This window comes from Dryobates pubescens, chromosome 5 (genome assembly GCF_014839835.1).
Source record: "Dryobates pubescens isolate bDryPub1 chromosome 5, bDryPub1.pri, whole genome shotgun sequence".
In the NCBI taxonomy this organism is placed as follows: domain Eukaryota; kingdom Metazoa; phylum Chordata; class Aves; order Piciformes; family Picidae; genus Dryobates; species Dryobates pubescens.
In genome coordinates this window covers 34607653-34634056 of record NC_071616.1, presented here as the reverse complement: position 1 = coordinate 34634056, position 26404 = coordinate 34607653, and the positions used below count along the sequence as shown (strand labels likewise).

The 26404-nt window shown below is 40.1% G+C and overlaps 1 protein-coding gene across 33 annotated transcripts in view; it reads left to right on the top strand.

Annotated features, from left to right (window-relative positions):
• Window positions 1–26404, top strand: part of NRXN3 (neurexin 3) — a 1013077-nt gene that overhangs the window by 439917 nt on the left and 546756 nt on the right. For all 33 annotated transcript variants that reach the window (XM_054161979.1, XM_054161978.1, XM_054161962.1 and 30 more), the window contains 4 exons: window positions 10062–10181; window positions 16136–16517; window positions 18436–18626; window positions 19165–19338. In XM_054161979.1, the coding sequence (XP_054017954.1) occupies window positions 10062–10181; window positions 16136–16517; window positions 18436–18626; window positions 19165–19338 (867 nt within the window). The remainder of the gene's footprint in view (window positions 1–10061; window positions 10182–16135; window positions 16518–18435; window positions 18627–19164; window positions 19339–26404) is intronic.

Sequence of the window (26404 nt, the reverse complement as noted above, 5' to 3'; positions counted from 1 at the left end):
GGGTTGCTTAGCCTGGAGAGGAGGAGACTCGGGGGTGACCTTATTGCTGTTTACAACTACCTTAAGGGAGATTGTAGACAGGCAAAGGTTGGTCTCTTCTCCCAGGCAACCAGCACCAGAACAAGAGGACACAGTCTCAAGCTGTGCCAGGGGAGGTTTAGGCTGGATGTTAGGAAGAAGTTCTTCACAGAAAGAGTGATTAGCCATTGGAATGGACTGCCCAGGGAGGTGGTGGAGTCACCATCATTGGAGGTGTTTAGGAGGAGACTTGATGGGGTGCTTGGTTGCATGGTTTAGTTGATTAGGTGGTGTTGGATGATAGGTTGGACGCCATGATCTTGAAGGTCTCTTCCAACCTGGTTTATTCTATTCTATTCAAGCAGATGAGCACATAATTCCAAAGTTCAAATAGTTCCTTCCAGTGAAGTAACAGAGGCAATTAGAGAATAAGTCTCACCAAATGGGATGATACTGGAAAAATATAATACCTTACTAACATAACAGAAGCAAACAACTTTTGAGAGTACTTGCTTTAGAGCCTCGTACATTTGATTAACGTTTTTCCACCCTGAGAAAAATAGTCCAGGCAGTAAGCAAATTATTTCATTGCCATTGTATGTATCCCTGCATGATATATTATATGGCTCGCTTCAGTGTTCTCAGCCTTCTCATCAGCATCTTTTTCTTGCTATCATTATGATTAATAAACTTATTTTGCAGCATTTTTTGTGAGATTTTTAAATCAAAAAGGAAGAGAAACTCCAGTTTTCTTACCTTTGGTAGTACAATCCATCAATGTTTCAAGTAAGGTACATTAAATGGGATTAGTGAGAAGCTTGGGTTTGGCACCTGTACCATTCTATCTACCAGGAATAAACAGAATAATATCTGGCTTTGTCATGTCTGCATCTTTCTTTGATTAGCACTGCATCACTGGAAAGCCAGTAAAATGTAAAGCTGTCTTAAAATAGGATCTCATTACCTCTTTCTGTTAATGGATTGCATAAGTCTGCACATAATTGTTGCTGTAATAGTTGGTTTAAAATTCTGATCTATGGTAAGACTTTGTGAGGTTTTGCATGTGTCTTGAGCCAGAGCCTCATTCTTGGGCGGCAAACAGCATCCATTTGAAATGAAGAGGTTATTTGCCAGTAAGGGCCTGAATGTGGGTTGAAGTTCTAGAGTTATTTTATTCATCACTGGGGTGTAGTCATCTTCAAAGCAAAATACATCAGCAGCTGAAACTCTGGTAAGCAACACTTTGAGTACAGTAATTCCTTTGTATTTATATAAAACTGCCTGAGCCCTCTGGTGGTTGCTCTCTGCAGTCCCAGAAGTAGAATCTACCATGATTGCTTTGCTGCCTAGCTTACACTAGTAGTACTCCTGAGCTTTGATCTCTGAAATTCCGGTATGTACAAATATTTCCTTAGGCAAATTGTAGATCAGTCGCAGTCGAGCAGCTTCTGAATTCTTTATACCTACACTGAAGCTTTTGTTGCCTTGATCTCTTAGGGACAGGAGTATGTGGTGTTCTGGCCAACGTGAAGTGTTTCACATGTGACAGCCCTGTGTAAAAACAAAGGCAGAGCCAGTCAGACTGAAATCACTTTGAAGTTTAATTAAATGAACTGTTGTAAGCTTAATGTTAAAAGCATGAATATGTGATCAATACTTCCATGTCATTTTTTGACCTCCTTGCTGCTTGTGTATGTAAAATAAAACCTCATTGCTTGAAAGTGGAAATAGCTCCCTCCATAAAAAAGGGAAAACATCCATTACCATCAGAAATTAATAGCATATTGAATAGATAATAAAAAGCTTCATTTTATTTTTAAGTGCTGAAAACGTCTCTCTCTAGATTGAAGTTGAAACATTTTTAATGTTTTCAAAATCAGAATGAAATTTTCTTTGGAAGAACTGGAAGATGTTTTCACTGAAATGATAATCTGTTGGAAGAGTTTTAGGGAGATCAATTTTCTGTTAGTGCAAATGTTTTGATGTCTGTTAAAAATGATTCTGCAGGGGAGATATACAGTAGTTAGGTAGTTCCTAAAAGTGTTAAAGTTCAGCAGCAGTGGAATTGAGGCAAATAAGGAGAATAACCCACTGCCCTTGATGGAGAAACCTAGACCCAAGTGCAGTTTGTACCGAGATTTGATATTTAATCAAAGGAGACTCAGGGGTGACCTTATCACTCTCTACAACTACCTGAAGGGAGGTTGTAGACAGATGGATGATGGTCTCTTCTCCCAGGCAGCCAGTACCAGAACAAGAGGACATAGTCTCAGGCTGCGCCAGGGGAGGTTTAGGTTGGATGTGAGGAAGAAGTGCTATACAGAGAGAATGATTGCCCATTGGAATGGGCTGCCTGGGGAGGTGGTGGAGTCACCGTCATTGTTCAGGAGGAGACTTGATGGGGTGCTTGGTGCCATGGTTGTAGTTGTTTGGGTGGGTTGGATTGGTTGAGGGGTTGGACACGATGATCTTGAAGGTCTCTTCCAAGCCGGTCTGGTCTGTTCTGTTCTATATCAGAAACTATATTCACATCAGGTAATGTAACTTCTGCACGGAGTTTTGTTCAGGAACCTTGTGAATAACCTGCAATCAGTGTCGAGTCTTATTACAACTGTTGGCCAAGATGTCTGTAAATGAAAGTAAGTCATTCAATATGGTGCTACATATATTTATAGCAAAAGAAGCAAGGAACAAATTTTAATTTATGGGGTTTTTTTGAGTAAGAGTTTGGATTGTAGTCCTTTTTGTTTGTTTGGGGGTTTTGGGTGGTTGGTTTGTCTGGTTTTTTGTTTGTTGTTTTGTTTTCTAAAAGTTTAAGAGACCTTCAAGATCATCGTGTCCAACCCATCATCCAACACCACCTAATCAACTAAACCATGCAACCAAGCACCCTATCAAGTCTCCTCCTAAAGACTTCCGATGATGGTGACTCCACCACCCCCCTGGGCAGCCCATTCCAATGGGCAGTCACTCTCTGTGTGAAGAATTTCTTCCTAACATCCAGTCTGAATCTCCCATGGTGCAGCTTGAGACTGTGTCCTCTTGTTCTGAAAGTGTTCTGAAGTAGCTTGTATCCAGATAGGCAAACACAACTTCTTTTTTTGTCAGGTTTACAGGGAGACTACAGTATGTTTTGGAGACAACTATTAGGGTAGTCTTACTACTTTTCATTTTTTTGTTGGATTAATTCCATGCACTCAATTATTTTGGCTGTTTGGGGTGGGTGTGGATTCTTATTTGCTCCTGTAAGACTAATTGATTCTGTGAGTATTTGAAGGATTTTTTTTTTTAATGCATTTTTTTATCACTGTATGAATGTAAATAATTAAACATTGCTTCTAGCTAGGCTGGTATAAATCATGCTCAACTTTATTGATTTCCCAGTGAAGCCACTCAGTCAAATTGTAAACATAACTTTTCTCTAAACCCTGCAAAAAGCATTTGTTTCGTTAAGCATATGGTTATGTTTTGCTCTAATATTGGGTAGTACATGGAGACGATCCTGTTCCCTGAGGAAACAGAAAGGTTGGTGCAGGTAAGGTCTTCAACAGAGGTATTGACTATCTGTAGGGACATGCAACTGCTTATTCCTAGTTGGCAGCTAACCATTTTCTCAAAAAGGAGGAATCTAAAACCTGTATATGAGCAAAACAAGTGTGTATATATGTGAATGTATGTTCATGTGACTGGGATATCTACATAAATGTCTGCAATGTACTGAAAGCGTGGGGTTGTCAGTTGTTTCCTAGCAATTAACAATGCTCCTGGAGTTGGACGGTGGATCCTGGAAGAAAAAGACCTTCCTGAAACAGTGTGTCCATACTAGTGCTGCCTGAAAACACCCAACAGAATTTACACTACTGACTTAGATAATATACCAAGACCAAAAGATACTGAAAAATTTCAGAGCAGTTTCCAGCTTTGCTTTTGAGCCATGCTCATGGCTTGATATTTGCCCTGTCCTTTGTAGGTGCTTGCTATATGTCAGGAGGCCATAAAGGTGTGTGAGTAACTGGTCCTTAGAAGCCATTTCTTACCCTTTCCACCACCTTGCTCAAACCTGCCTGCAGGAATAGTGGATGAGTATCTTTGGACTTAGAATCTTAGAATATCTTACCATGAAAAGACAATATATGGAAAAGAGAAATGTGTCTCATGTGGTAAGAGGTGCATAAAATATCTGTTGTCTTCATAACTAGGCATAGTTATTTCACACATAAATACATATATAGTCTGTCTGTATAGGATAATAATCTTCCAAAGCACTCTTCATACCACTGGGGATGGGAAATGAGTTGGGTATTGGTTTACAGCCTCGCTCTTCTCTGCCACATTGTTGGGGCTACAAGGAAGAATTCGACTTTCCAGTTACACTAGTCACTTTTTCGTAGTCTTTAAGCAATCACTGAATAAAGTCTAAATAGGGTGGATCAGCTTCTTGCAAGCTTTCAGAGAATTTGTCCAGCTTGTCTCATAAGAGAAAGCTCTGAGGATACCTTATTGTGGCCTTTCAGTATCTGAAGGGGGCCTACAAGAAAGCTGGTGAGGGACTCTTTAGGGTGTCAGGTAGTGATAGAACTAGGGGGAATGGATCCGAGCTAGAGGAGGGTAGATTTAGATTAGACGTCAGAAAGAAGTTCTTCACTGTAAGGGTAGTGAGACACTGGAACAGGTTGCCCAGGGAGGTGGTGAAAGCTCCATCCCTGGAGGTTGTTAAGGCCAGGCGCTGGGCAACCTGGTCTAGTGGAAGGTGTCCCTGCGCACGGCAGGGGGGTTGGAACTAGATGATCCTTGAGGTCCCTTCCAGCCCTGACAAATCTGTGATAATTCATTATCAAGTTTTATGAATCTGTGTGCTCGTTTTTCACAGTGAATCACAAGTTCTGTGGTCATTCTGTAAAAACAAAAAAAAGTATTAATGCCCTGTCTTACCTGCCCACTGTCCCTGCCTCCCCTCACCCCCAGTGAAAAAATACGAGGGTGGGCAGAAAGAACCTTTTGAGCCCCTCCCTGCCTTAGGATGTTGTTGGCATTTTGCCTTATGTAAAGCAAACACAAAAAGTCCATCTTGCCACTGCACAAATCTGATGTGGCAGCTGAGCATTTAAAAAAAAAAAAGGCAGATAAAACCCTTTTTTATTGTTATTGAGGGTCTTCTCTAAAAGCATTAATGTTTCACTGTAGAATTATTTATTGTTGTAATTGTAATGCGGTAGAGGCTTTTCTCATCAGTCTGGCAATGTCCTTTCTGGTCCTCTGCTGCCGTTCTGTAGATTTGAATGTTTGACCTCTTCTGTAATGTTGGATAAGATATGCAGTAATGAAGATAGGCGGGTTTCATGAAGGTCACTTTAACCACATAAACAGATCAGATAATGACAGTCTGTGCCAAGGGTAAAAGCACACTTTTTTGATCCACCTGTGAGGAGCTGTTAGGCGGATTGACCCTCTTTCTCATTTTCCTTTCACAGGAGGGAAATTCTGTGTGCTGTTAACCACTGAGGGAGAATAGCAGCTGATATTTTCAGGGCTATTGTTTTAACTGCATCCCTCTGACCAGTTTTTTATTCTAAGTAAGTTCTTGGGGGCCAGATGGAAGGCAGCTTGGCATTTCAGTAGGCATGAACTGTTATATGAATAGAATAGAGTTAACCAGGTTGGAAAAGACCTTTGAGATCATAAATTCCAACCTATCACCCAACACCATCTAATCAACTAAACTTTGGCACCAAGTGCCTCATCCAGTCTCTTTTTGAACACCTCCAGTGATGGGGACTCCACCACCTCCCTGGGCAGCCCACTCCAATGGCCAATCACTCTTTCTGTGAAGAACTTCTTCCTAACATCCAGCTTAAACCTCTTCTGGCACAGCATGATTGTTCTTGGCACTTTCGTATAGTTTGTTTGGGCCAAGCTATTAATTAGGAGCAGTGAACCTTTGATATAGAGATAATAACTGAGAAATCCTGGGCATGTTGGATGGAGTCCTTCCTTGTTTGAAAGCATACACTACGTGGGTTTTGTGAAAAATGTGCACAGGGTTTGACTAGGTGTCAAATGATTCAAGAGTGTGAGGAGGAGTTGCTGCAGTTGAATCAAGCAAGATTTGCTCTTGAAGCCTGAGCTACAGCTTGACTAATATCCAGTATATGGGGATGCCCAAGAGAGATATTTTTGCTTCTGATTAAGTGGTGTTTGCCACTGCAGAGCACCAAACTTAACCCATGACAACTAGTCGGACTCATTTGAGTTTTCAAATGAAGTAGTGATCAATACTGTATGATGCACAGCTTGTTGCAAGATATTAGGAAGGGGGCTGGAATGACCGAGTAGGCCAGAAACACCAACGTGCTGTGGCAGCTTAACCGATTAAGGTTTTACTACAACAGAAACTTTCTTGCTCTTTTTCTGGTTATGTTGTCTCTTCTCACTCATAAAAAACGAACAGATTACAATAATTACCTAATGCCCAACAGTCATTTCATCAAAAGTGTTATAAGTACTGTTTCCAGGCATCCAGCTGCTAACATTGCTGCAAGAGTCTTCTCTTGCCCCCCTGTCCCTCTCCTTTTGCCTCCCCTCTGTCTTTCCCTCTGTTATAAAAAGGGGAAGATGTAAATTTTTTTTTTTTTTCCTTTGTCCATCTAACCTCCTCTTTGATTCTTGCTACAGTTAAAGTATGATGCAGACAACCTGAAAGGAGGAAAAAGACCAAGAACAACCCTGCAAAACATGCCCCCCCCCCCCCCCCCCCCCCCATCTGTAGTCTAACTCTTGTGTGTTTAGCTGTAAGACAGCAGAAATGCCTTACAGGGTAGGAGATGGTACCATGTGACCTGTTTCCTTTCTGTTCTCCCCAGCATTTGCAACTGCTGGATCTTCTAGCTGTCTTTTAAAAATTGATCATGCATAAATATCTGTATAGTAACAGCACATGTAGTGATCATGCTCAATGAAGCGAAGTTAGCATCCGAATGTGGGAGTCTCTGCACAGTTACTGGAACCACTTGGAATTCAGTGGGAGCTTACACAGGGAGCAGCAATTCATCTGACAGTGTGCAGATGAAAAACTGAGGGGACAGTTTTGCTGCTTCTTAGGTTAACCTACGTGCTTTCAAATGCTTGAAAACATTTGAAAAGAAAACAGTTTAAATAGAGTGAAATAATGCTTAAACCAAAAAAAACCCCCCACCCAATATCTGAATACTCTTGAGCATGTTCATGTGTTGAAGTTTTGTATCTAGTGTTATTTGGGTAGTCTTATCAAAAGAAGCCAGTGCCCATTGTTGCGTACAAAAGGGAAGTTTGTGAGTGAACAGAAGTACCAAAATCACCTATTTATTTCTTTTATACTGAAAAAAGTTTACATTGACTGATCAAAACATAGACTTAGATAACATGGAATAATTTGCATCCATACATGATTTTCAAATTTATAAGCCCAAACTATTAACCAGTTAATTCTAAGTAGCAATCTCATTTGTAAACAACCTTTTTCATTTGGAAAAAGAAGTTGGAAAGCTGTATTTTCTACTGATTTATTTGTGAATTGGTTAAGCTACATTGAGTCAGATAACTTCTGTTGGTGTCACAATTTTGTTTTGAAACTCTTCCAGTAGGTATTGAGATAGCAATGACAACCTCAACTCATTTTTGCTGCCCCCTGTTTTATCAGGCTAGGGTTGAAAAGTGGGACGTAGAAGGAACTATGAGCTGCTCAACCATCTTGAGCACAGAGCTACATGGTAGGAAGTGTTATATTGTCAGTTGAACAAAGCCAGCACACAGAATATTTTTCTTGGCTGAGTCCTCTGTAGCTTCATGCCTGTGGAAAAGTTAAACAAATATATTTGTTGGTCCCTTGCCCCCATTTGCACACGTGCTTTCAGATGTCATTATACAAACACACAGGTCCTGATGACCTAGCTCCTTTGTATTCCTGTGTGGAAAGTATCTGTGTGGAACTCCAGTAACTGATGCAGTATACTTTGATGTAGGCAATAATTTTATTAGCCATCCAGCGATAAGTGTCCTGAGGTAAAATGTGCTCACTCACTGATAGAAACACAGTAGAACTTTCTTGGACTTTATTTAACAGAGTTTTGCTTCTCTGGTTCCAAAGAATTTAAGCTTTCTAGCCATGATCTAACTGCCTTGTAGAGCTGCATTTACATTCATGGTACAGCGTGACTTTGGCACATGCATGAGGAACTGCAGAGGTTACAAGTTTCTCCTGTTTAGGAGATAATGACTGTAGCTGCAATGTAAGACTCCCTGTCTTTTTAATCCCAATATGAGTCTGATTTTTAGGTCAATCATTTTTGTCCTCTTGCTTTATGGTAGAGTTGGCTAGCAATGTGAAAGGGTACTGAACTCCTTGTTTGTTGACATTAGCAACATGATCCTTGGAGGAGAATAACATTTTGTTCCCTTTCCATAGGATACAATGTGTAGTAGGGGAATCTATCTGAAGGAGACACTACCTTCTTCGATGTGTTTTCTCCAGTTTAGATGCAGTTATGGTAATAATGTTAACTAGGCACTGTACACATTGTGGGCTGTTTAAAGTTCCTGGTATTTTTCCTACCACATTCTTCAGTTCTGCCTTACTATGGAATATGCTACATGACTTGTTAGTGCACCCTGTGACACAGATCAGAGTGGGTGCATCCCCCTGTGAAAAGTTTTGCTTGAAGACAAGTGCAATATTTTGTTATGTTATACAAGCAGTTCATTGAAGACGGGTCAAGACTGGTTCTGAATGTGCTCTCTGAATGAAAAGGTTGATTTGCTTGTATTGAACAAACATAAATAATCTGCACATCTGGTAGTAGTTTTCACCAGTGCAGTAAGATGAGCTGTGGCAGTGCCTCTTGCTGTCCCTGCTCTGTCTTTTTTAATGTGTCCAGTGTATCTTGATTTTATTCGAGGAGGGTTCCCCTTTTGCCAGTTTGGGCAGTGGGCCCAGATCTGATGTGAAACAAACCCTGTCCTCATTCTGCATTTCTCTGATATACCTATGTGAACAAACATTCTAGTACCACACTGAAGTGAGCATAGATGCTTTTAATTTAGCACACACCATTACTCAACTTTACCTACCACTTGACACAACTGAGGTGTTCCAGTACTGTAGTCTAAACAGTTAATGTTCAAAATAATTGCCTGTCAGTTGTGATGGGTGAGCAGCAAAAATGGACACATATAGGTACCATGAACGCTGGTTTCCCAGGAGCATTGTTTGCAAGGACAACTGTGGTTTTACCTTTGGAGAAGAGAGGTCTTCTCTTACACTTTTGATGTGTTAATTCATGGGGGCAAAGTAAGCACCTCATAGCCAGGCTGCATTGCCAAATAACTCTTATTAAAGTCAGCCAGGTTAGTGAGTGGTTGTCTTTTTGTGGCTTTAAGTTTGAGGGTTTAATTTTATTTATTTTTCATGGGGGTAGGGTTTGAGGTTTGTGTTGGTTTTGTTGTTGGTTTTTTTTTGGTTGGTTGGTTAGTTTGGGGGGGCTTTTTTTCTTTGTTTGTTTTTTGTGAGGTGGTTTTCTGTTTGTTTGAGACTGAAAGACTGAAAGCAGCCTGGTGTTCAATATCTAAGTGTTGAGAGACTAGTGTGATTAATGTTAAAAAAAAATCCCTAGCATGTTGAGGCATGAATTCTTAGGAGAGAAAAATTCTGCTGTAATCACTCCACTCTAGAGACATTTCTGTCACCAGTTTGTTTTTCTACTACTGCAGTGCTTTGTTCAAGATTTGGGCATTAATATTATAGCATGAGAGATTCTTACCCCTATTTTAAATGGACTTATCTTCTGGGGTCTGCGGAGGAGAGCACTTCACCGAGTGGAAGAGTGTGTGACCTTGGATTTCCTCTGAGCTACTGAGGTGTAGGTGTGAGGGCTGATTACAGGTCATAATACACCCACACAGTGTATTAGTCTCTATCACACCAGGTTGATTTTGGTGATTTTTTTCCTATTGAGAAATACCAGACTAATTTGGGGTTTGGCTTTAACTGTTGTACTTATCACCATCTGCAGGCAAGGGACCTGAAACTCTTTACGCTGGGCAGAAACTCAATGACAATGAGTGGCACACTGTCCGGGTAGTTCGACGAGGAAAGAGCCTCAAGCTGATGGTAGATGATGATGTTGCTGAGGGTAAGTGTCATGTTGGAGTAGTTTTTGTCATTATCTTTGTCTCACTGTTGTATCTCTTCTTTGCCATTACATCTATTTCCCTTGTTCTTGTATGGGGGGGGGGTGGTGGTGGTGGTGGTGGGGTTTGTTTTATTTTTCTTTTCCTTTCCTGTTACTTCTTCTATATTTCATGTTACTATGTTGAAAACAAATGTTCAATTCCTAGGGACTCTTAGCTGGAACCAGAAAATTCTGTGACACCCCCATATGAAATGTTGAATTAGGGAACAAATAAGCTTGCACACACACAGGAATGAAGAGGTGCTAAACAGCACTCTTTCTTTAGGGTACAAATGTGGCAGTTTCCCATGCTGTGGAATCAAAACTAAGGTTCTCTAAATCTTTCCTCTGCACAAACTTCTCATTGATGGTAAATGTGTTTGAGGGATGTGTTAGAAAATATGGATTTCTGTCTCTGCTGTTGTGGACTTTTTTTTCCCCCCCCTATTTCAAGTTCCTCTGCTCATAGCTCAGAGCCATCCAGAAGAAAAAAAAAATGCAGCATTTTGTTTCCAATGTCATTTTAGAGGCTAGGGAGGACCCAAAGTCACCATGGTATATCATAACATAAGGTATAGAGCGTGACAGTCCATTTTTTGTGTTTGATTGGTTGGGGTGTTGTTTTTTTTACACTTTTCTGCATTTTCTAACAGCTTTTTGAGCTCTTGGTTCTTTCTGTAGAGAAATGTAGTTGAAGTGGGAAAGAAAAGATCAATCACTCAGGAAAATTGATGTCTCCCAAGTGATGAGATTTGCATTTAAATGAATAAGGTACTTTAGGGTGATCTTTTTTTTTCATTGCAAAATTTTAGAGGTGATACTTTGCTGGTTCATTTCCCCCATACTACAAGCCCCCAGAATTTTTTTGGTTGGTTGGGTTTCTTTCCTAACATTCTCAACTCATACTGTAGGAATGGTTTGGTTTTTGGTTGTGTTTCTTTGAGGAGTCTGAAGATAATAGAGTCTGAAATTACAGCAGATTTAAGTTGGACGCTCGGAGAAAGTTCTTTAACCTGAGGGTAGTTGGTAGTTGAGGCCCCATCTTTGGAGATAGTCAAGGTCAGACTCAACAGGGCTCTGGGCAACCTGATCTAATGCAGGATGTCTCTGCTCACTGAAGAGAGGCTGAACTAGATGACCTCTGGAGGTCTCTTCCAACCCAAACCATTCCACGATTCTAAGCAACACTAATATGGATAGTTGTGACCCATGCTGGTTTGCAAATGGTGTCATCTTTTCTGAGTAGCATCTACTGGGAGGGCAACTGGAAGTAAAAGCTTCCACAGGCAGTGCCAGAGTACTCTTATCTTGTCTCTATAAAAAGTTCTGTTCAACAGTGTGAATACAATTAATTTCCAGAAATGTGGTAATGAGATTACTTGGAAAGCCATGAGTCAGGATGTTTAAATAACTGCAAAAAAAGTGGGTTTACAGGGAAATGACTTTATATGTATATTTTATATATATAAATAAATATATACCGTGATATATAGAGTTAGAACTTTGCAAGAGAGTATCAGAAATATATGAAAGAAGAACCCTTGGTTCTCCATGTTGGAATTGGTGGAGAATTAGTCAACATTGTATTGGAGGAAAATAAAATTGTATCTAAGAGTGAATGTTCTGGTAAGCATTTCATCCTGTTTACTTTCTCATTTAAAAACAATTTCTCTGCGTATGCTCTTTTGTCAAGCACCATTAGGTGGCACTCTCTGCATTACTCATTCCCCAGAAGCCACCTGCTTTGTTTAGTTTCTTTTTCATGAAACCGAGTTCATTATGATACAATCCTATATTAAAATAGGATGTGCATATGTACATGCATGTGAATTACTTAGCTGAAGATGCATTACAGCTAAAAATAGCCATTAAAAGAATCCCATCATGGTGAAGTCAAAAGTCAGAAAGGCCGTTAAGATTTTCTGTGCCATCTTCATCCCACTTCCTTGGGCAGATTAAATAGTCTTCAGTGATGTGGTCACATAGATTTTTCCACAGGATTCTTGCTGTCCTTAGGCATAGATCAACAATCTAAATTGGGCCCCTAGTAAAAATAAACAGCCTATTTGATTGCTGCCTTCTTTTCTATTGCTTTTTTTGGAACGATGCAGGCCGACTAAATTTTGCTCCAAATATAGAACTGTTGTTTTCCCCTTTTGTGTCTGTCTTGTGTGCTGTTCATCAATATATTTATACAGAACTAAGGAGCTGTAACTGAATTTCTTCCTGTGTTTGTATTATATGAAGTGAGTAGGTTGTATAGGTTTGGAAGCAAGGCAGCCAGAATTAAAGTTTGGTAGCAGTCTGGCATTTTTTTCAGTCATTTACATGCACGAATATTCATTGTGTCTGTAAATTGGATCCTGTACATTATCTCAGCCCTGCTACTTGGAGAATTAGATCTAGACAATTAATGACCACCTGTGAAAAATCTGCAATGAAGTAACTGAATTGGCTTCCTGCAGGACATGTAAGGGAGAGACAGAATCCAACATAATCATAAAACCCACCTCCCAATTCTCTCCTACCTCATAATAGACCTCAGAAAATCAGTGATAGAAGAGATTCAAATATAGCAGTCCTTTCTCTTCCTACGTCTTGCTAGCACCCAAATACCACAGTGGAGGCTGGATTTTTTTAATGTCTGCTACCACTTGAACTAAAGAGCTGCTTGTTGTTGTAGTAGTTACAATATTCTATACAGAAAACTGTGGAGAAAGTGGTAGCTGGCAGCTAAGGAGATCAGCAAACACTAGATTGCATTTTATGATTTCTTCAGAAAATGCTTCTCTGTCCTGATTTTGGTCTTGCATTGCCATGTCCTTTTCAGCTTTTCACTGAATTACTTCTTTCTGCATTAGAATAGAATAGAATAAACCAGGTTGGAAGAGACCTTCAAGATCATCGTGTCCAACCTATCATCCAACACCACTGTCCTATTTCTCTCAAGCCAGTTCCAGATTTGTGATTTTTCACGTTTTTAAATACTCTAGGCTAGCTCTTCCAACCTCATCCACTACCTTTTTAAAACTCTAGGCTAGCTCTTCCAACCTCATCCACTCCCTTTCTAATTTACCCTCAATTTGGATTCCCTGTCCCAATGTACTCTCAAATTCACAGGCCTGGCTTTTCTTTCCTACTCTGGCAATAACTTCTTTGCATTTAGCTAAGAGTAGACAAATTAAGAAGAGAGAGTTTTTTTTCCTCTGGTTTCTTACCATTTCTATATTTTAGTTTTCTAATTTATTTTCTAAACTTTTGAAGTAAAAACAGTGGGATTTGTCAGGAAAAAAAAAAAAAAGAAGAAAAAAAGTAGATTGGCTTTTTAAAAAACTCTTTTATTTCTATGAAAATAGATTCTTCTGGTTTGGAATAATCAGAAAGTGAAATTATGTGCCTAAACAAACTTTCCCGTGTACAGTTTCTGTCAACTGACATTTTCCAAATTAAAATGTTGTTATTTCTGGTAAAGAACTGTTTCAGGATTTAGAAACAGGCAAAAAGATGTGAGTCTTTTCAGCTGCTTGTGAGTTTGTCCAGCTATGCCTGGAGAAGTTAAATCTAATTCCACTTCTGAAATTCGGAATAAGTGGAAAAAGAAATTGGGTTATGTAATATTTTTTTTCTTCATATTTGGAATAGATACTTGAATATTATTATTTTTTTTTCTAGTAGCTATTGTGCTGATTTGCTGTCTTTGCAATAAATCCTGATCATATCTAGACAGAGACCATGAGTTTGTTCGATTTCACTGTTCATACATTGCAAGTCAGGATGTATCATCCGTGTCTCTTACAAATGTTTTCAACTTTCATTCTGTCCTCAACAGAAGAAAAGGACTGTGTTGTGGACAGTAGTCTTTTAAGACTTGTAAACTGTTTAGGTGAGGTAGCATAGAATATGAGAAAGCTTGTGTAAGTACTGGTTGGTGTGACCTGGATAAATTAAAAAAGGAGTTTGTCCTGAACTCAGCTACAGCAGTTGGTGTGACGCTCCAGTATAGTCCCAATGACTCAGAAATACCTCTGACAATGGCTAGTCGAGAGTTGTATTAACTGCCCAGCAAATGCAATCAAACAGGGTAACAGTCCTAAATTTGTTCTATCTGTGGGACCCTGGAAAAATACTTTTGACCCTTCTGTTCTTTGAAATCTGCCTGAATTTGACCAGCATGTCAAAATGCTGTTAGAGGCAGGAGCAATTTATTTATTTTTTTTCCATTTTGCCTTTTTCTTAAGCACATATTTCCCCAGCTGCCACCAAAATAGCTTTGAGGCCCAGTCTGGCCCTGTGGGGTGTCCATTTGAGCTGGCTGGAGCTGACTGTGTGCACCCCCAGCCACACCTAACAGAGGACCCAGCAGCTAGCACCTTGTCACAGATACCTGAGTGTTCCTGAACACTGAAAACATTTCTAGAGACCAAGACTGGTTTTGATTTCCCAGAATAGCACTGCTTTTGAAATGAACATTTTATTGAAAAGATCAAGTTACTTGTAGCAGTTTCTGGATGTTTTAAGGGACAAAACATTCTGATTAATTTGGCAGAACTCTGAAAGATGGCACTTGACAAATATTACATGGATTCTGTGAGCAGTTTTCAGTTAAGGGAACATTTTAATTTTGTTTAAGGCAAAAAACCCCTCAGGTTTCCAAAATGACAGGTTTTAAAACTTGAACTGGCCTGACTCTGGCTGGTCTGGTCTCTCTATAAAACTAGTAGCCAAAGCAGGAACTAAATAATCTATGAAGCCAGTAGCCAAAGCAAGAACTAAATAATCTATGAAGCCAGTAGCCAAAGCAGGAACTAAATAATCTATGAAGCCAGTAGCCAAAGCAGGAACTAAATAATCTATGAAGCCAGTAGCCAAAGCAGGAACTAAATCTATGAAGCCAGTAGCCAAAGCAGGAACTAAATGTAAACTCAATGCAGCACTACAGAAAACTTAATGAGGGGGAAAAATGTTGACATATATCTCTCTTCAATAATGGTTGTGCATTGAATGATGCAAAATCTTGATTGCTGACAAATTTAATGTTACTTAATATTATTGTTGTATCCTCAGTGCCTCAAGGCTACTAGCTTGTGTGACCAAATAATTAAAACTGTCTAAATGAAGATCAATAGAGGATTAAAATGGGGTTATTTGTAAGGTTTTCACTTTGACGATGCCCAACTTTTCCTTGTACTCAAAAGTGTCATTTAGCATATTGTTGTATTGCATCTGTCTGTGTGGAATCTGTGTCTGTACTGATGCGTACTACACTTACAGAAACATTTAAATATGCTTCAAGACTAGTCTGATGTACTTGGTGTACTGAATAGCTTGAATATTTTAACTGAGAGGTTAAAATTTGTCAATGTGACAAACATTGCAAGTGACAGGTTGATTATTTAAATATACAGAGGGCTTTTGTTGCATTCTTGTGTGTTTCCCTCCTGCTGTGATTATAAGAGGAATAACTTCAGGCACCAGGAGAGAACAACAGAATAAATATTGTCAGGTTTCTGACTATTCTCACTTCTTTGTACTAATCTATGCTTATTATGTTTTTTTCAGGAAGTGCACTTGCAAGAGTTGCTTGAGGTGTCAGAGTTGTTTGGCAGATGGACTGCAGGATCAAATAGATCACTGTAGACTTTAAGGGAGAGACCTAGTTTTCTTTGCAGAGGAAAATACAAAGGTTGCTGCCCATGGCTCTAGTTCTGTTGTCTCTCTTCTGCCAGGTTTTGGCAACTGCTGGACTCATGCTTCTCCACTGTCTATACATTCTTTCTCACACAAGTAGTTGAACAGCGATTAGATAGGATTGTTACTAGTGATTTTAGCCTGGAAACTGAAGGGTGAAGATGTCCATGTAACCTGTTACTGATACCTACGCTTTCTATGTGTTCTTCCTTGTTTCTGTTCTTCAGGCACGATGGTTGGTGATCACACCCGCTTGGAGTTCCACAACATTGAGACAGGGATCATGACAGAGAAACGATACATCTCTGTCATCCCCTCCAGCTTTATTGGCCACCTCCAGAGCCTCATGTTCAATGGGATGCTCTACATTGATCTGTGCAAGAATGGTGACATTGACTATTGTGAGTTGAAGGCACGCTTTGGTCTCCGCAACATTATAGCTGACCCTGTAACATTCAAGACCAAGAGCAGCTACCTGACCTTGGCCACTCTGCAGGCTTATACATCCATGCACCTGTTCTTCCAGTTCAAGACCACCTCAGCTGATGGTTTCATTCTCTTTAACACTGGTGATGGCAATGACTTTATTGCAGTTGAACTAGTCAAGGGGTAAGTAACTTTCTGCTATGCTACCAGTTTATTTATAGATCAACTTATCTATAAGTTTAAAATGCTTGTGTAAAGAGAAATTAATCTCATCTTTTGTGTTTACTGAGGTGTATGACAAAACAATTAGACATAAACACTGAAGTTTAAGATTGCCCCCTTGTGTCTGAAGGAAAGACACTTTTGGATTGAGAATCTTTAAAGTTTTAGAATAGAATAAAATAGAATTAACCAGAGGGGAAGAGACCTTCGAGATCGAGTCCAACCTATCACCCCACACTATCTAATCAACTAAACCGTGGCACCAAGCACCCCATCCAGTCTCTTCCTAAACACCTCCAGTGATGGTGACTCTACCACCTCCCTGGGCAGCCCATTCCAATGGCCAATCACTTTTTCTATGAAGAACTTCTTCCTAACATCCAGGCTAAACCTCCCCTGGCACAGCTTGAGACTGTATCCTCTTGTTCTGGTGCTGGTTGCCTGGGAGAAGAGGCCAACCCCCACCTGGCTACAACCTCCCTTCAGGTAGTTGTAGTCAGCAATAAGGTCTGCTCTGAGCCTCCTCTTCTCCAGGCTGAACAACACCAGCTCCCTCAGCATCTCCTCACAGGGCTTGTGCTCCAACACCTGCCCCTGCCCCCACCCCCCCTTTTATTGTTGCCCTTCTCTGGACTCGTTCCAACAAGTCAACATCTTTCCTAAACTGAGGAGCCCAGAACTGGACACAGTACTTGAGGTGCGGCCTAACCAGTGCGGAGTACAGGGGTGGAATGACTTCCCTGCTCCTACTGGCCACACTTTTTCTGACACAGGCCAGGATGCCATTGGCCTTGTTGGCTGCCTGGGCACACTGCTGGCTCAGGTTCAGCCTACTATCAACCAGTATCCCTAGGTCCCTTTCTCCCTGGCCGCTCTCCAGCCACTCTGACCACAGCCTGTAGCACTGCATGGGGATGTTGTGGCCAATGTGTAGAACCCGGTACTTAGATAAGCTAAATCTCATGCCATTGGCCAAGAGTCCTTTTTATCTAGTTAGTCTAATGTTTTGTCCTGTTAACTTTGCAGCTTATTAAAAAAACAAAAACCATTTTGGTGAACAAATGTTGATCTTTTATGCTCATAGTCACAGTATATGTGTTTACCACTCCTAGTTATTTCAGTACAACTATATGTCCTGGGTTCAATCTGCTTCATTTTTAACTTTACACATATTTCTGTTTGTGGGAAACTGGGTCTCTTGAGACTTGAATTTTGTTGTTGTAGTTTTGTTGGTTTAGCTTTTTCCCCCCTCCTTTTAAAGTAGAATATTTCTCTTCTATCCTCAGGTGGATTTTTGTGTTTGAACTATATAAATAATTCAGAATAACACTCCCATGAATTCAATCTTTTTTTTTTTTTTTTTAATGAAAAGCTTTGCTAATTGTTTTCCAACTGTTTGAACAAGCCTAGGATCTCATGTGAATTTTAGTACAATATTTGGAGTGGGTTTCCCAATTAACTTCTTAAGGGAGTTATTCAAAACTCAGAATGAATCTGGGGAATATATGCCCCAAATAAGCATATTTAGTATTGCTCTCCTGTACATGTGTTGATATTACCAACCTTAAAAATAACTATGTGCATAGACAGAGTTTGTGTCTCTCTGTGAGAACTTGGTGAAAAAGAGGAATGCTTTATGGTTAGAACCCCATTATTCCAAAGGTCGTCATCTCCAAATACTAATCCTTATGCTCTCTTGGTGGAAAGGAAACAACTATGTTGTTGTCAAATCAGTGGATGATATATTTCCCTTAGTAAACTTTTAAAACACAGAGATACTTCTCTTTATTACTTTTAACCAGAATTTATCAATTCTGGTTAAAATTCAATAGCACTGCAGTTCTTCCAAACTTGTAACTAGTTCTTCCTATGTTTGCAGGTATATACACTATGTTTTTGACCTTGGAAACGGACCTAATGTTATCAAAGGCAACAGTGATCGTCCTCTGAATGACAATCAATGGCACAACGTCGTCATTACCAGAGATAACAGTAACACACACAGCCTAAAGGTGGACACTAAGGTGGTAACTCAGGTTATAAATGGTGCCAAAAATCTGGATCTTAAAGGTAAGTTACACAAGACTGACAGTTTCCCCCTTTATTCTTTGTGGGGATAACCAGTAGAAACCATAAGAAGCTTGTAGAAACCATACATTACAGAACAGTAAATCTGGAATTTGATGGTTTTTTTGCTTTCAAATTAGTTTTATTCTTTCTCTGTTTGACAGCTTCCTGTAGCAGAATAGTTTGTCATATATTTGTTTCTTTCAGAACCTGATGGTCATCCTACTGTTTTCCCTAGTTAGGGTGCAATTTCTACTGGAATCTTTGGGGTGGTTTTATTTGTTTTTCTTTTGTGGTTCTTTCATCAGTTGTGTTTTGGCTTGGTTGGTTGTTTTGGTTTGGTTTTGGGTTTTTTTTTTCCTGTTTATAGTAAAAGAGGCAGAAATTACTTCTTGTAATATTTACTCCACTTTTAACTCTTTCTGAGCAGCTGTTCAGCTTGCTATATTAATGTTTGGGGTGGGAGAGGGAGGAGGGAGGAGAAGAAAAGCCACTTTAGAAGTTATGTAACTTCTTGTATGTTCACTCCTTTCTCCTCTAGGTGATCTCTACATTGCTGGCCTTGCTCAAGGCATGTATAGCAGTCTCCCAAAGCTAGTGGCCTCACGAGATGGATTTCAAGGCTGTCTAGCATCTGTGGACTTGAATGGCCGTCTGCCTGATCTAATCAATGATGCTCTGCACCGCAGTGGGCAGATTGAGCGTGGATGTGAAGGTAAAATTGGTATCAGAGGAGTTTCCCTCTCAGGCACTCTTAATTCATTGCTGCCCCTTGGTCATCTACTTGTCCACTTTGATGCTAATTTCCTTAGTTTATTTCCATTGTGGCATCCTTCACTGTACTTATGTCTTCCAACTGCAGCTTAAGGATAGCTAGCTTGTGCAAGAGGCTAGGAGCTGTTTTCCTGCATACAACTTGTGAGGTCATACCTCCAGTAGTGGAAAGGATGGTACTGATGTGGACTACTGTTTTCTAGTACTTTTCTCAGAGTGGTTATTAACACTATAGTACTCTTCAAAAAATAGTTTGAAAGAAGTTCTGAACCTTCAATTCAATTGCGCATCATATTTTTGGGGCTCCACAGAATTAAGTATTTTGAAACCCAAATAGAGGCATGGGCAATAGAAGTTAGAGGGAACCAAAGGGTGAAGATTGGACTAAAACAGGAGTTCCTTTTTAAAGAAGTGGGCCTCCACTGAAAGCACTGGGGCCATTCTCTACTGATTGGAAAACTTTTCTGTTCTGTAGTTTTCTGTTCCAACTGGTTTTGAAACACATGTGATGTTTTGAAGCATGTAAATAGTATGAATTTCTTGAAACTTTTAAAAGTAACTCTTTCTGCTAAGCTCTCTTTAATTAGGATAACATTGATATCAGCAGCTTTGACTTGGTAGCATGCATATGGCATCAATTCCCAAAGCACTTGGGATACTTGGGATCCACATTTTGGCTTGGCTGTCTGGGTTAAATGAAAATGACCATTATGTCTAGCTTCATGGAATACCAGTCTGCTATGCTGGCTACCAGTCACTAGAGGAAGATAGTTTGGTTGTCTGGTACTCATTTTTGCCAAGAAGATATATGTTCCAAACAGATTCTTCAAGACAGGACTTTATAAAGTTAAATTACTCATTGATCATCTTTCCATGCCATGTCAGATTACATCATGCTGAATCCTTGCCACTTGTTCAGACTGTTTCTTAGGCCTGGAGGTGTCCTCTTCATGCTCTCTTTGAGTATTCATGAAATACCCAATTGGCAGTCCAATTAAATCTGATCCTTTCCTTGTCTCCCAATGTTCTGGGAGCACCTGTGCCTCAGCCCTCCACCCATGTTCTCACAAAAATACACTGTTTTGTGAGAGTTGTGTGTCATGTCACAGGAGTTCACTCAGTGTGAACACTACCTTCACAGCATTGGTAAGCGCTTCACATCTGTAGGCTGTTTGTCTTTAGGTCTTTCTACTCTGGTTAATGGTGCCCATTAACCACCTCGTTCCTTGTGGAAATGAGCACGGTGTAGCAGAACTTGTGGTTTCGGCCATTTGTGGCAGAGCCAAAACACCCGAAGAAGTGTTCCTTCTCTGTATTGTTGGTTCAAGAGAAAAAAATATGCATTTGGGTTGGTGTTTTTTTGCAGGTATTTTTCTGATTACCTTTGGTGCACTAAAAGCTCCTCTTTAAACTTAGTGATTTCTGGTAATTTATTTAAAATTACCTTAGTTTTTTTGCTGAGTAGCCTGCACAGTATCTCTACTATCTCGTCTCCCTGAAAGGACCTCTCATACCTTGTTGTTGTGTGTGAGGCTCATGATACTTTCCCAGGAGACTCTGCCCCATTTTTAGAGCTGTGATGTTTCCTACTTCTGTACACAGTGTAGTTCTTTTAGCATCCTGTTCCTGAGTTTGCATAATGTCAATGCCACTCTCAAGGCATTGTCTCAGTTTAAGGAGTGAGACAGGCTCTCTAACTCTTCTCAAAGGAGGCAAAGAAAATATTCTATGTCAGGAGTGCACAGAATTAGAGAGTCCCCCATACTAAGTCTCTCTGCTCGCCCCCATAGTGGAGTGATGCACTTAGGGATTCAGCTCGCCAGCTCCAGGGTGAGCCAGACAGCTCCAGGAGCACACTGGCAGCATGAACAAGGCCAAACTAGGCCTCACTGCCTTGCATCAAACCTGCACATCCACCCAGGAGCAGAGAAGGAGAGGAAAAAAGGGGAAGGAACTGCTTGTGTTGTCCCCTTATAAATGGGAGGCATTATGGGAATGAAATAACAAAAAAATTACACCTTCTGGTTGACCTCTTGGGTCCTCCTGGAAGACTTCTGTACTGTTTCTTAAGGGCACCCAGCCTCAAGCCATGACAGGCATGTCATGTGGTGCTTGCTGTGTGTGCCAGTGTGGTACCAGCACAGCTCCTGCCTGGATTTGGAGACTGGTTCACTCTCAGAAGAATCAGGAATGTGAGTTTGAGATCTAAAGCCCTTCAAACATGATTCAAAGTTGTAGACTTTGGGATTCTTCCAAAATTCTGCCTTTGGAGGAACTTGATCTTACAAAGCAGTGCCCATGCTATCATCCTGAATGGCCTCCACTCAATACAGGGGGAACTGATGAAGAGGAAACCATTCCCTTTGCCAACATGTTTAGAATTAGTAAATCCCCTGGGAATGAGGCCAGAAAGCTATTTTCATTTGGTCACAGCAGTTGCCAAGGCTTCATCTTACATCTTGACTGCTGCCTGCTGGTGTCTGTTCTTACTGCTGCCACTGGAAGTCACACCTATCTCCTCTTTCTCTAAGGAAAGAAAAACTACAAGCATATTTGCTCCTTATTTAAGTCTCTATTTTTTTTCCCCATCTGAATGGATCCTGAGTGCAGTCTTAACAACATTTTTAAAGTCTGAATTTCCAAGCAGTTCTTGCTTAATGTTTAAATGTATTCATAATAAACAATTGCAGGCTTTTTGGTTGAATAGTTGCACTGTGTGTTGTTTTGCAGGGCATGTTCTTATTTCATCATGAAAGGCAGTGGGACCATGTACGGGATGAGAACATGCATGCTTAAAGAAATCTCATTTCATCCCCACGTATGAATCTTGCCTTCCAAATGTAGAGTGAGAGAGATTTCTGCTAATGCTTGTCTCTTGCTGCGGCTTTGCTTTCAGAAGCAGAGAAGATTACAAGGTGGCAGCTGTTTTCTCTGAAACTGTAATTTTGATCTTGACACAGAATCAATGGATATGTGGAGGAAGGAAGTCTGAAGAAAAGTAGAATGTGAGATGTAGGTCAGCAGACAGCACTGTCCCACCTAAGACAGACCAGTGTCGCTACAAATGGGTGACATTGTTGCATCCTGTTTGCCTTTGTTATCTCTATCTGTGTATTTCAGTACCCTATTCCATACTACTGATTAAGATTGGCAAGTTTTACCAGGAAAATAATATCCTTTATTTTCTTGGTTCTACTGCCACCTGCTTTGTTCAGTTTGTTCAAGACATTGAACGTCCTTGGCCACATTGTTCCTGTCGTGTTCAAGCATAATTCAGCCTTTCTGTGCACCAAAGCACAAACCTATCACATTATACAATTAGCTACATTCCAATGATGGGTAAGGCAGTGCTCATATTTGAGCAGGAGCAGAAAGCACTTTCAGTATAAATTATGTTTATGTGAGAGCTTTTTCTTTAGGACCTGGAGAATTCCAAAGTCATTAACTGAAATGCAGGCATCCTTGAGACTGAAAGTGACTGGTGTTGAAGTGTGTTGTAGCACTAGGAACCCCCACAACCTAAGGCAAGAATTACTTTATCTCTGCCTATCAGTTGTCATACAATCTTTTTGGTGGGAAAAGACCTTTTAAGATATCCAGTTTAACTATTCTCTAATTCTGCCAAGTCTGAGGCTAAAACATGCCCCTCAGCTCCACATCTCAGCCTCTCTGAAACACCCTGAGGGACAGGGATTCAATAACCTCCCTGGGGAGCCTGTTCCAGTCTTGGAGAACCATTTCAGTGAAGAATTTTCTTCTAATGTCCAGCCTAATTCTCCTTATTCTTCTCTCCTCTTTTGCTGCATGTTGAGGGAAGTCTTATTCCTATATTTCCTATGTTGGGATTTCTTTGGGATAGCACAAGATAAGTAACCTCTTTATCCCATTTGTTAGTGGAGTATCAATTTCCTTTTGCATTATGCAGCTTCCTTGTGTGCTGAACAGCTTTATAGTTTCAGCTTTTGAAGTCTGCCACTCAGTCACCAGATGGTAACTGGCACACTTACCTGCTTTGTGTTTTGTTGTGTTCTGCAGAGCCATAGATTTTAGCAAAGGATGTTATGGATGGTTATGTGGAAGAAGAGACCCCAAGAGTGTGTGAAAAGTCAAACGAGCCTATGGAGTTAAAGCTCCACACCATACACTGGTTTTTTCAGTGTATGGCGGTCTGGTTTATTTTTATTGCTCTTTTGCGTTTCCTGATTTTATTTTTATTGCTCTTTTACATTTCCTGATTTTATGATTATTATTTTTTTTAAAACATAATCTTGGAGGTCTGATCAGATCTACAGTGGCAGCTCGTGTTTCCCAGGAAGCTACTTAGCAAAACCAGAAAACCTATTGCTGCCTGGTGTATAAAATCTGCTCTGGGTCAATGTGCTACTCACAACTGTGAGAACAAAGTTTCAGGAAAATGAAGTTACACCAATATATTCAATTTTCAGAGTATCTTTAGCTCTCACGCTAAATGCTTTTTTCATCCATCTGCTATGTAACAAGAGGCACCTTCCTTCTACCACCATCCCAAAAAAATAGGTCGGTGAAAGGGCCTATGACAAAAGGTAGGAAAGTGGTTAAGAGGTGAATGGTCCTTGTGTTAATATTGGGTCAGGCTGCTGAACACTCTGAAGAGAGTCAGTTCTATGAAAGGATGTCATGTTGGGAGCCTGCTTCTAGAGGAAGCTTGCAGGCAAGTCTGCAAACTTACCTTGAGCCTTGCTTTTGCACTCATAAGATGATATTTATATATTTACAATAAGAGTATGAAATTCAACTGTGTTTTGCAGAGCACTTTGAGGTCACGGGCAAAGGCCTCTAGAGAAGGGAAAAGCATCAGAAATTGAGGAAAAGAAGCCCTCTATCATGACTTACTTTTTGTCAGTCTCCAGTTCAACAGCCTATGGCCTGTGGTTGGAAGTTTTTTATACAGCTTCTGAGTTGGAGTAATATAGGCTATTTCAATGTCAGACACACACAGCTTGAGAAAAAACATGCCTGCACTCTAGTATGTATGCAGCAGTTGGAGGATGGAAGTAGGTGTCCAGGTGACCTTTTGCTCCTTAAAAGTAAACTAATTTAAAGTTCACATCAGCTATTTCTTGATTCCAGATTTCCAAAATAGATTCTTTTTGCTGAACACTTCATCCCTGAAATCATCTACTAGATGAATAGATCAGTTTATTCCATCAAAAAAAGTCAAGATTGAGTGACTTACTTCTTTTTCCTCTCTGATCTTGGAAGAAGTTAAGCATGTGTCCAATTTTGTGTGGAGTTTAATGTTTCCCTAAATATTAATGACCACTTCCTACATTTGAGATGTTTTTATACTGCTTTATTAGCTTGCCTTGTGTTCTCCTGTGCTTTCCTTTATTTGGACATCTTTATGTAGCTTATCCTGGGCGCTAGAGCTTTCTGAAATTCAGCTGCAAATTCTCATGTTCTCCTCCCCACTTCAGCTTTTCTCACCTGTTCCACAGCTTCTCACAAAGGAGAGTGATGATTATTGAACTGGCTGACATTGTTCCAGATGTTTTGAGACTTCTGTGTCCTAATTTAATCTTCCTCCAGATCCTGGAGTAAATTATAATCTTGCGCTATTTTCTGTCAAATAGTGTATTTAACCTCTGGAATTCACTGGTGCATGAAAAGCATGAATGACACACACAGGCTGGAAAATCAGAAATGCAGTTTGCATAGTAAGCAGTATGTGGAAAAAAAGAAAATCTAATCTCATGCTTAAAATCTCACAGCAGGATAATGTCAGAAAGGATTTCACCCTTTGTCTGCTCAGTACTGAAGCTTCAAATCTGGTGATACTTCATTTTCTCTGTGGAGTCAAAGATTGTTCATTGAGGAGAGTGTGGTTCTCCTGTTCTTTATGCTTTTGTATTCCATTTTTCAGTGCTACTGTAATTATAGAGCAAATATTATCTTTGCTCCAGCTCAGCTACAAAGATAAGGAGCATAGCAGTTAGGAAAAGTGCTTGCTTGTTGCACAGAAATTAAATGTTAGAATCCATCTCAAAGAAGGTGAATGGAGAAATGAATCCTCCTCTTCTTTCCACACCTCCCCCCTTTCTTTTGCATTTTGTTTGAAGAACTCAGGGGATTTTATGGCTCTATGTAGAAGAGCAGTTCCAGAAGTGGGAAGAAAAATCTAACCAGCTCAGAAGGGAAGGTAATTGCCATCTTGAGTCATTCGTGGGCTGTGAAACAATAGAAAAGATTAAAAATGTTAAAATTCATATGAACCACAGGAAATGGCATCTGTACATGCCAGTTCTAGTGGATTTAGTTTTAAAAGTAAAAGGAGACAATGGGGGAGAGAGAGAGATCAATCTCTCTTCAATATCAGCTCTAATATTAGGACTTTTTAGGAACAGAAGGTTGTAAAGGTGAGTAAGCACTTCTTAAATACACATATTTTGGGCAGTGAGGTCAGTGGTTTGGTGTTTTGTTGTTCCATTGTGCTGCATAATAGAAATATGTAACCTTCAGACCTTTAGTGGCAAGGGATTCAAGAGCTGCTGCTGCCTGTACTCCAGTCTTTGTCCTCTGCTTTTGCTATGCTGAAAGAGAAAACCTGGAATCAAGGTATAATACAGAAAAAAAAAAAAAAATCTATTTGGCTTTCTTGTGAAATGTACTCTGTTAAAAAAAAATAATGAAAGAAAGAACAAAAGAAAATGATCCTGTGCCTAAATGGAAGAGTGTCAACAATATTGTTTCAATTTGGGGTTTTTATTATGCTCTGCAATTTTCAGAAAGTATACTTGGCTCTTCAGTCAGACTTGGTAGATTTATGATTCTCTTTTGCCATGTGGACTATGATTTGACCACAGATAACAAGATCATTCCCTCCTGGGTGAAAGAGTGAGCTTGTGCTACTGTTTCTGTTGATTGCTCTGATCAGATTGACAAAGATTACATGGGTCTCAAGACTGAGCTGTCTCTTTGCCTGTTGATGGAAGTTTTCTAAGGATGTGTTGAAAGCCATGAGCAAGCAG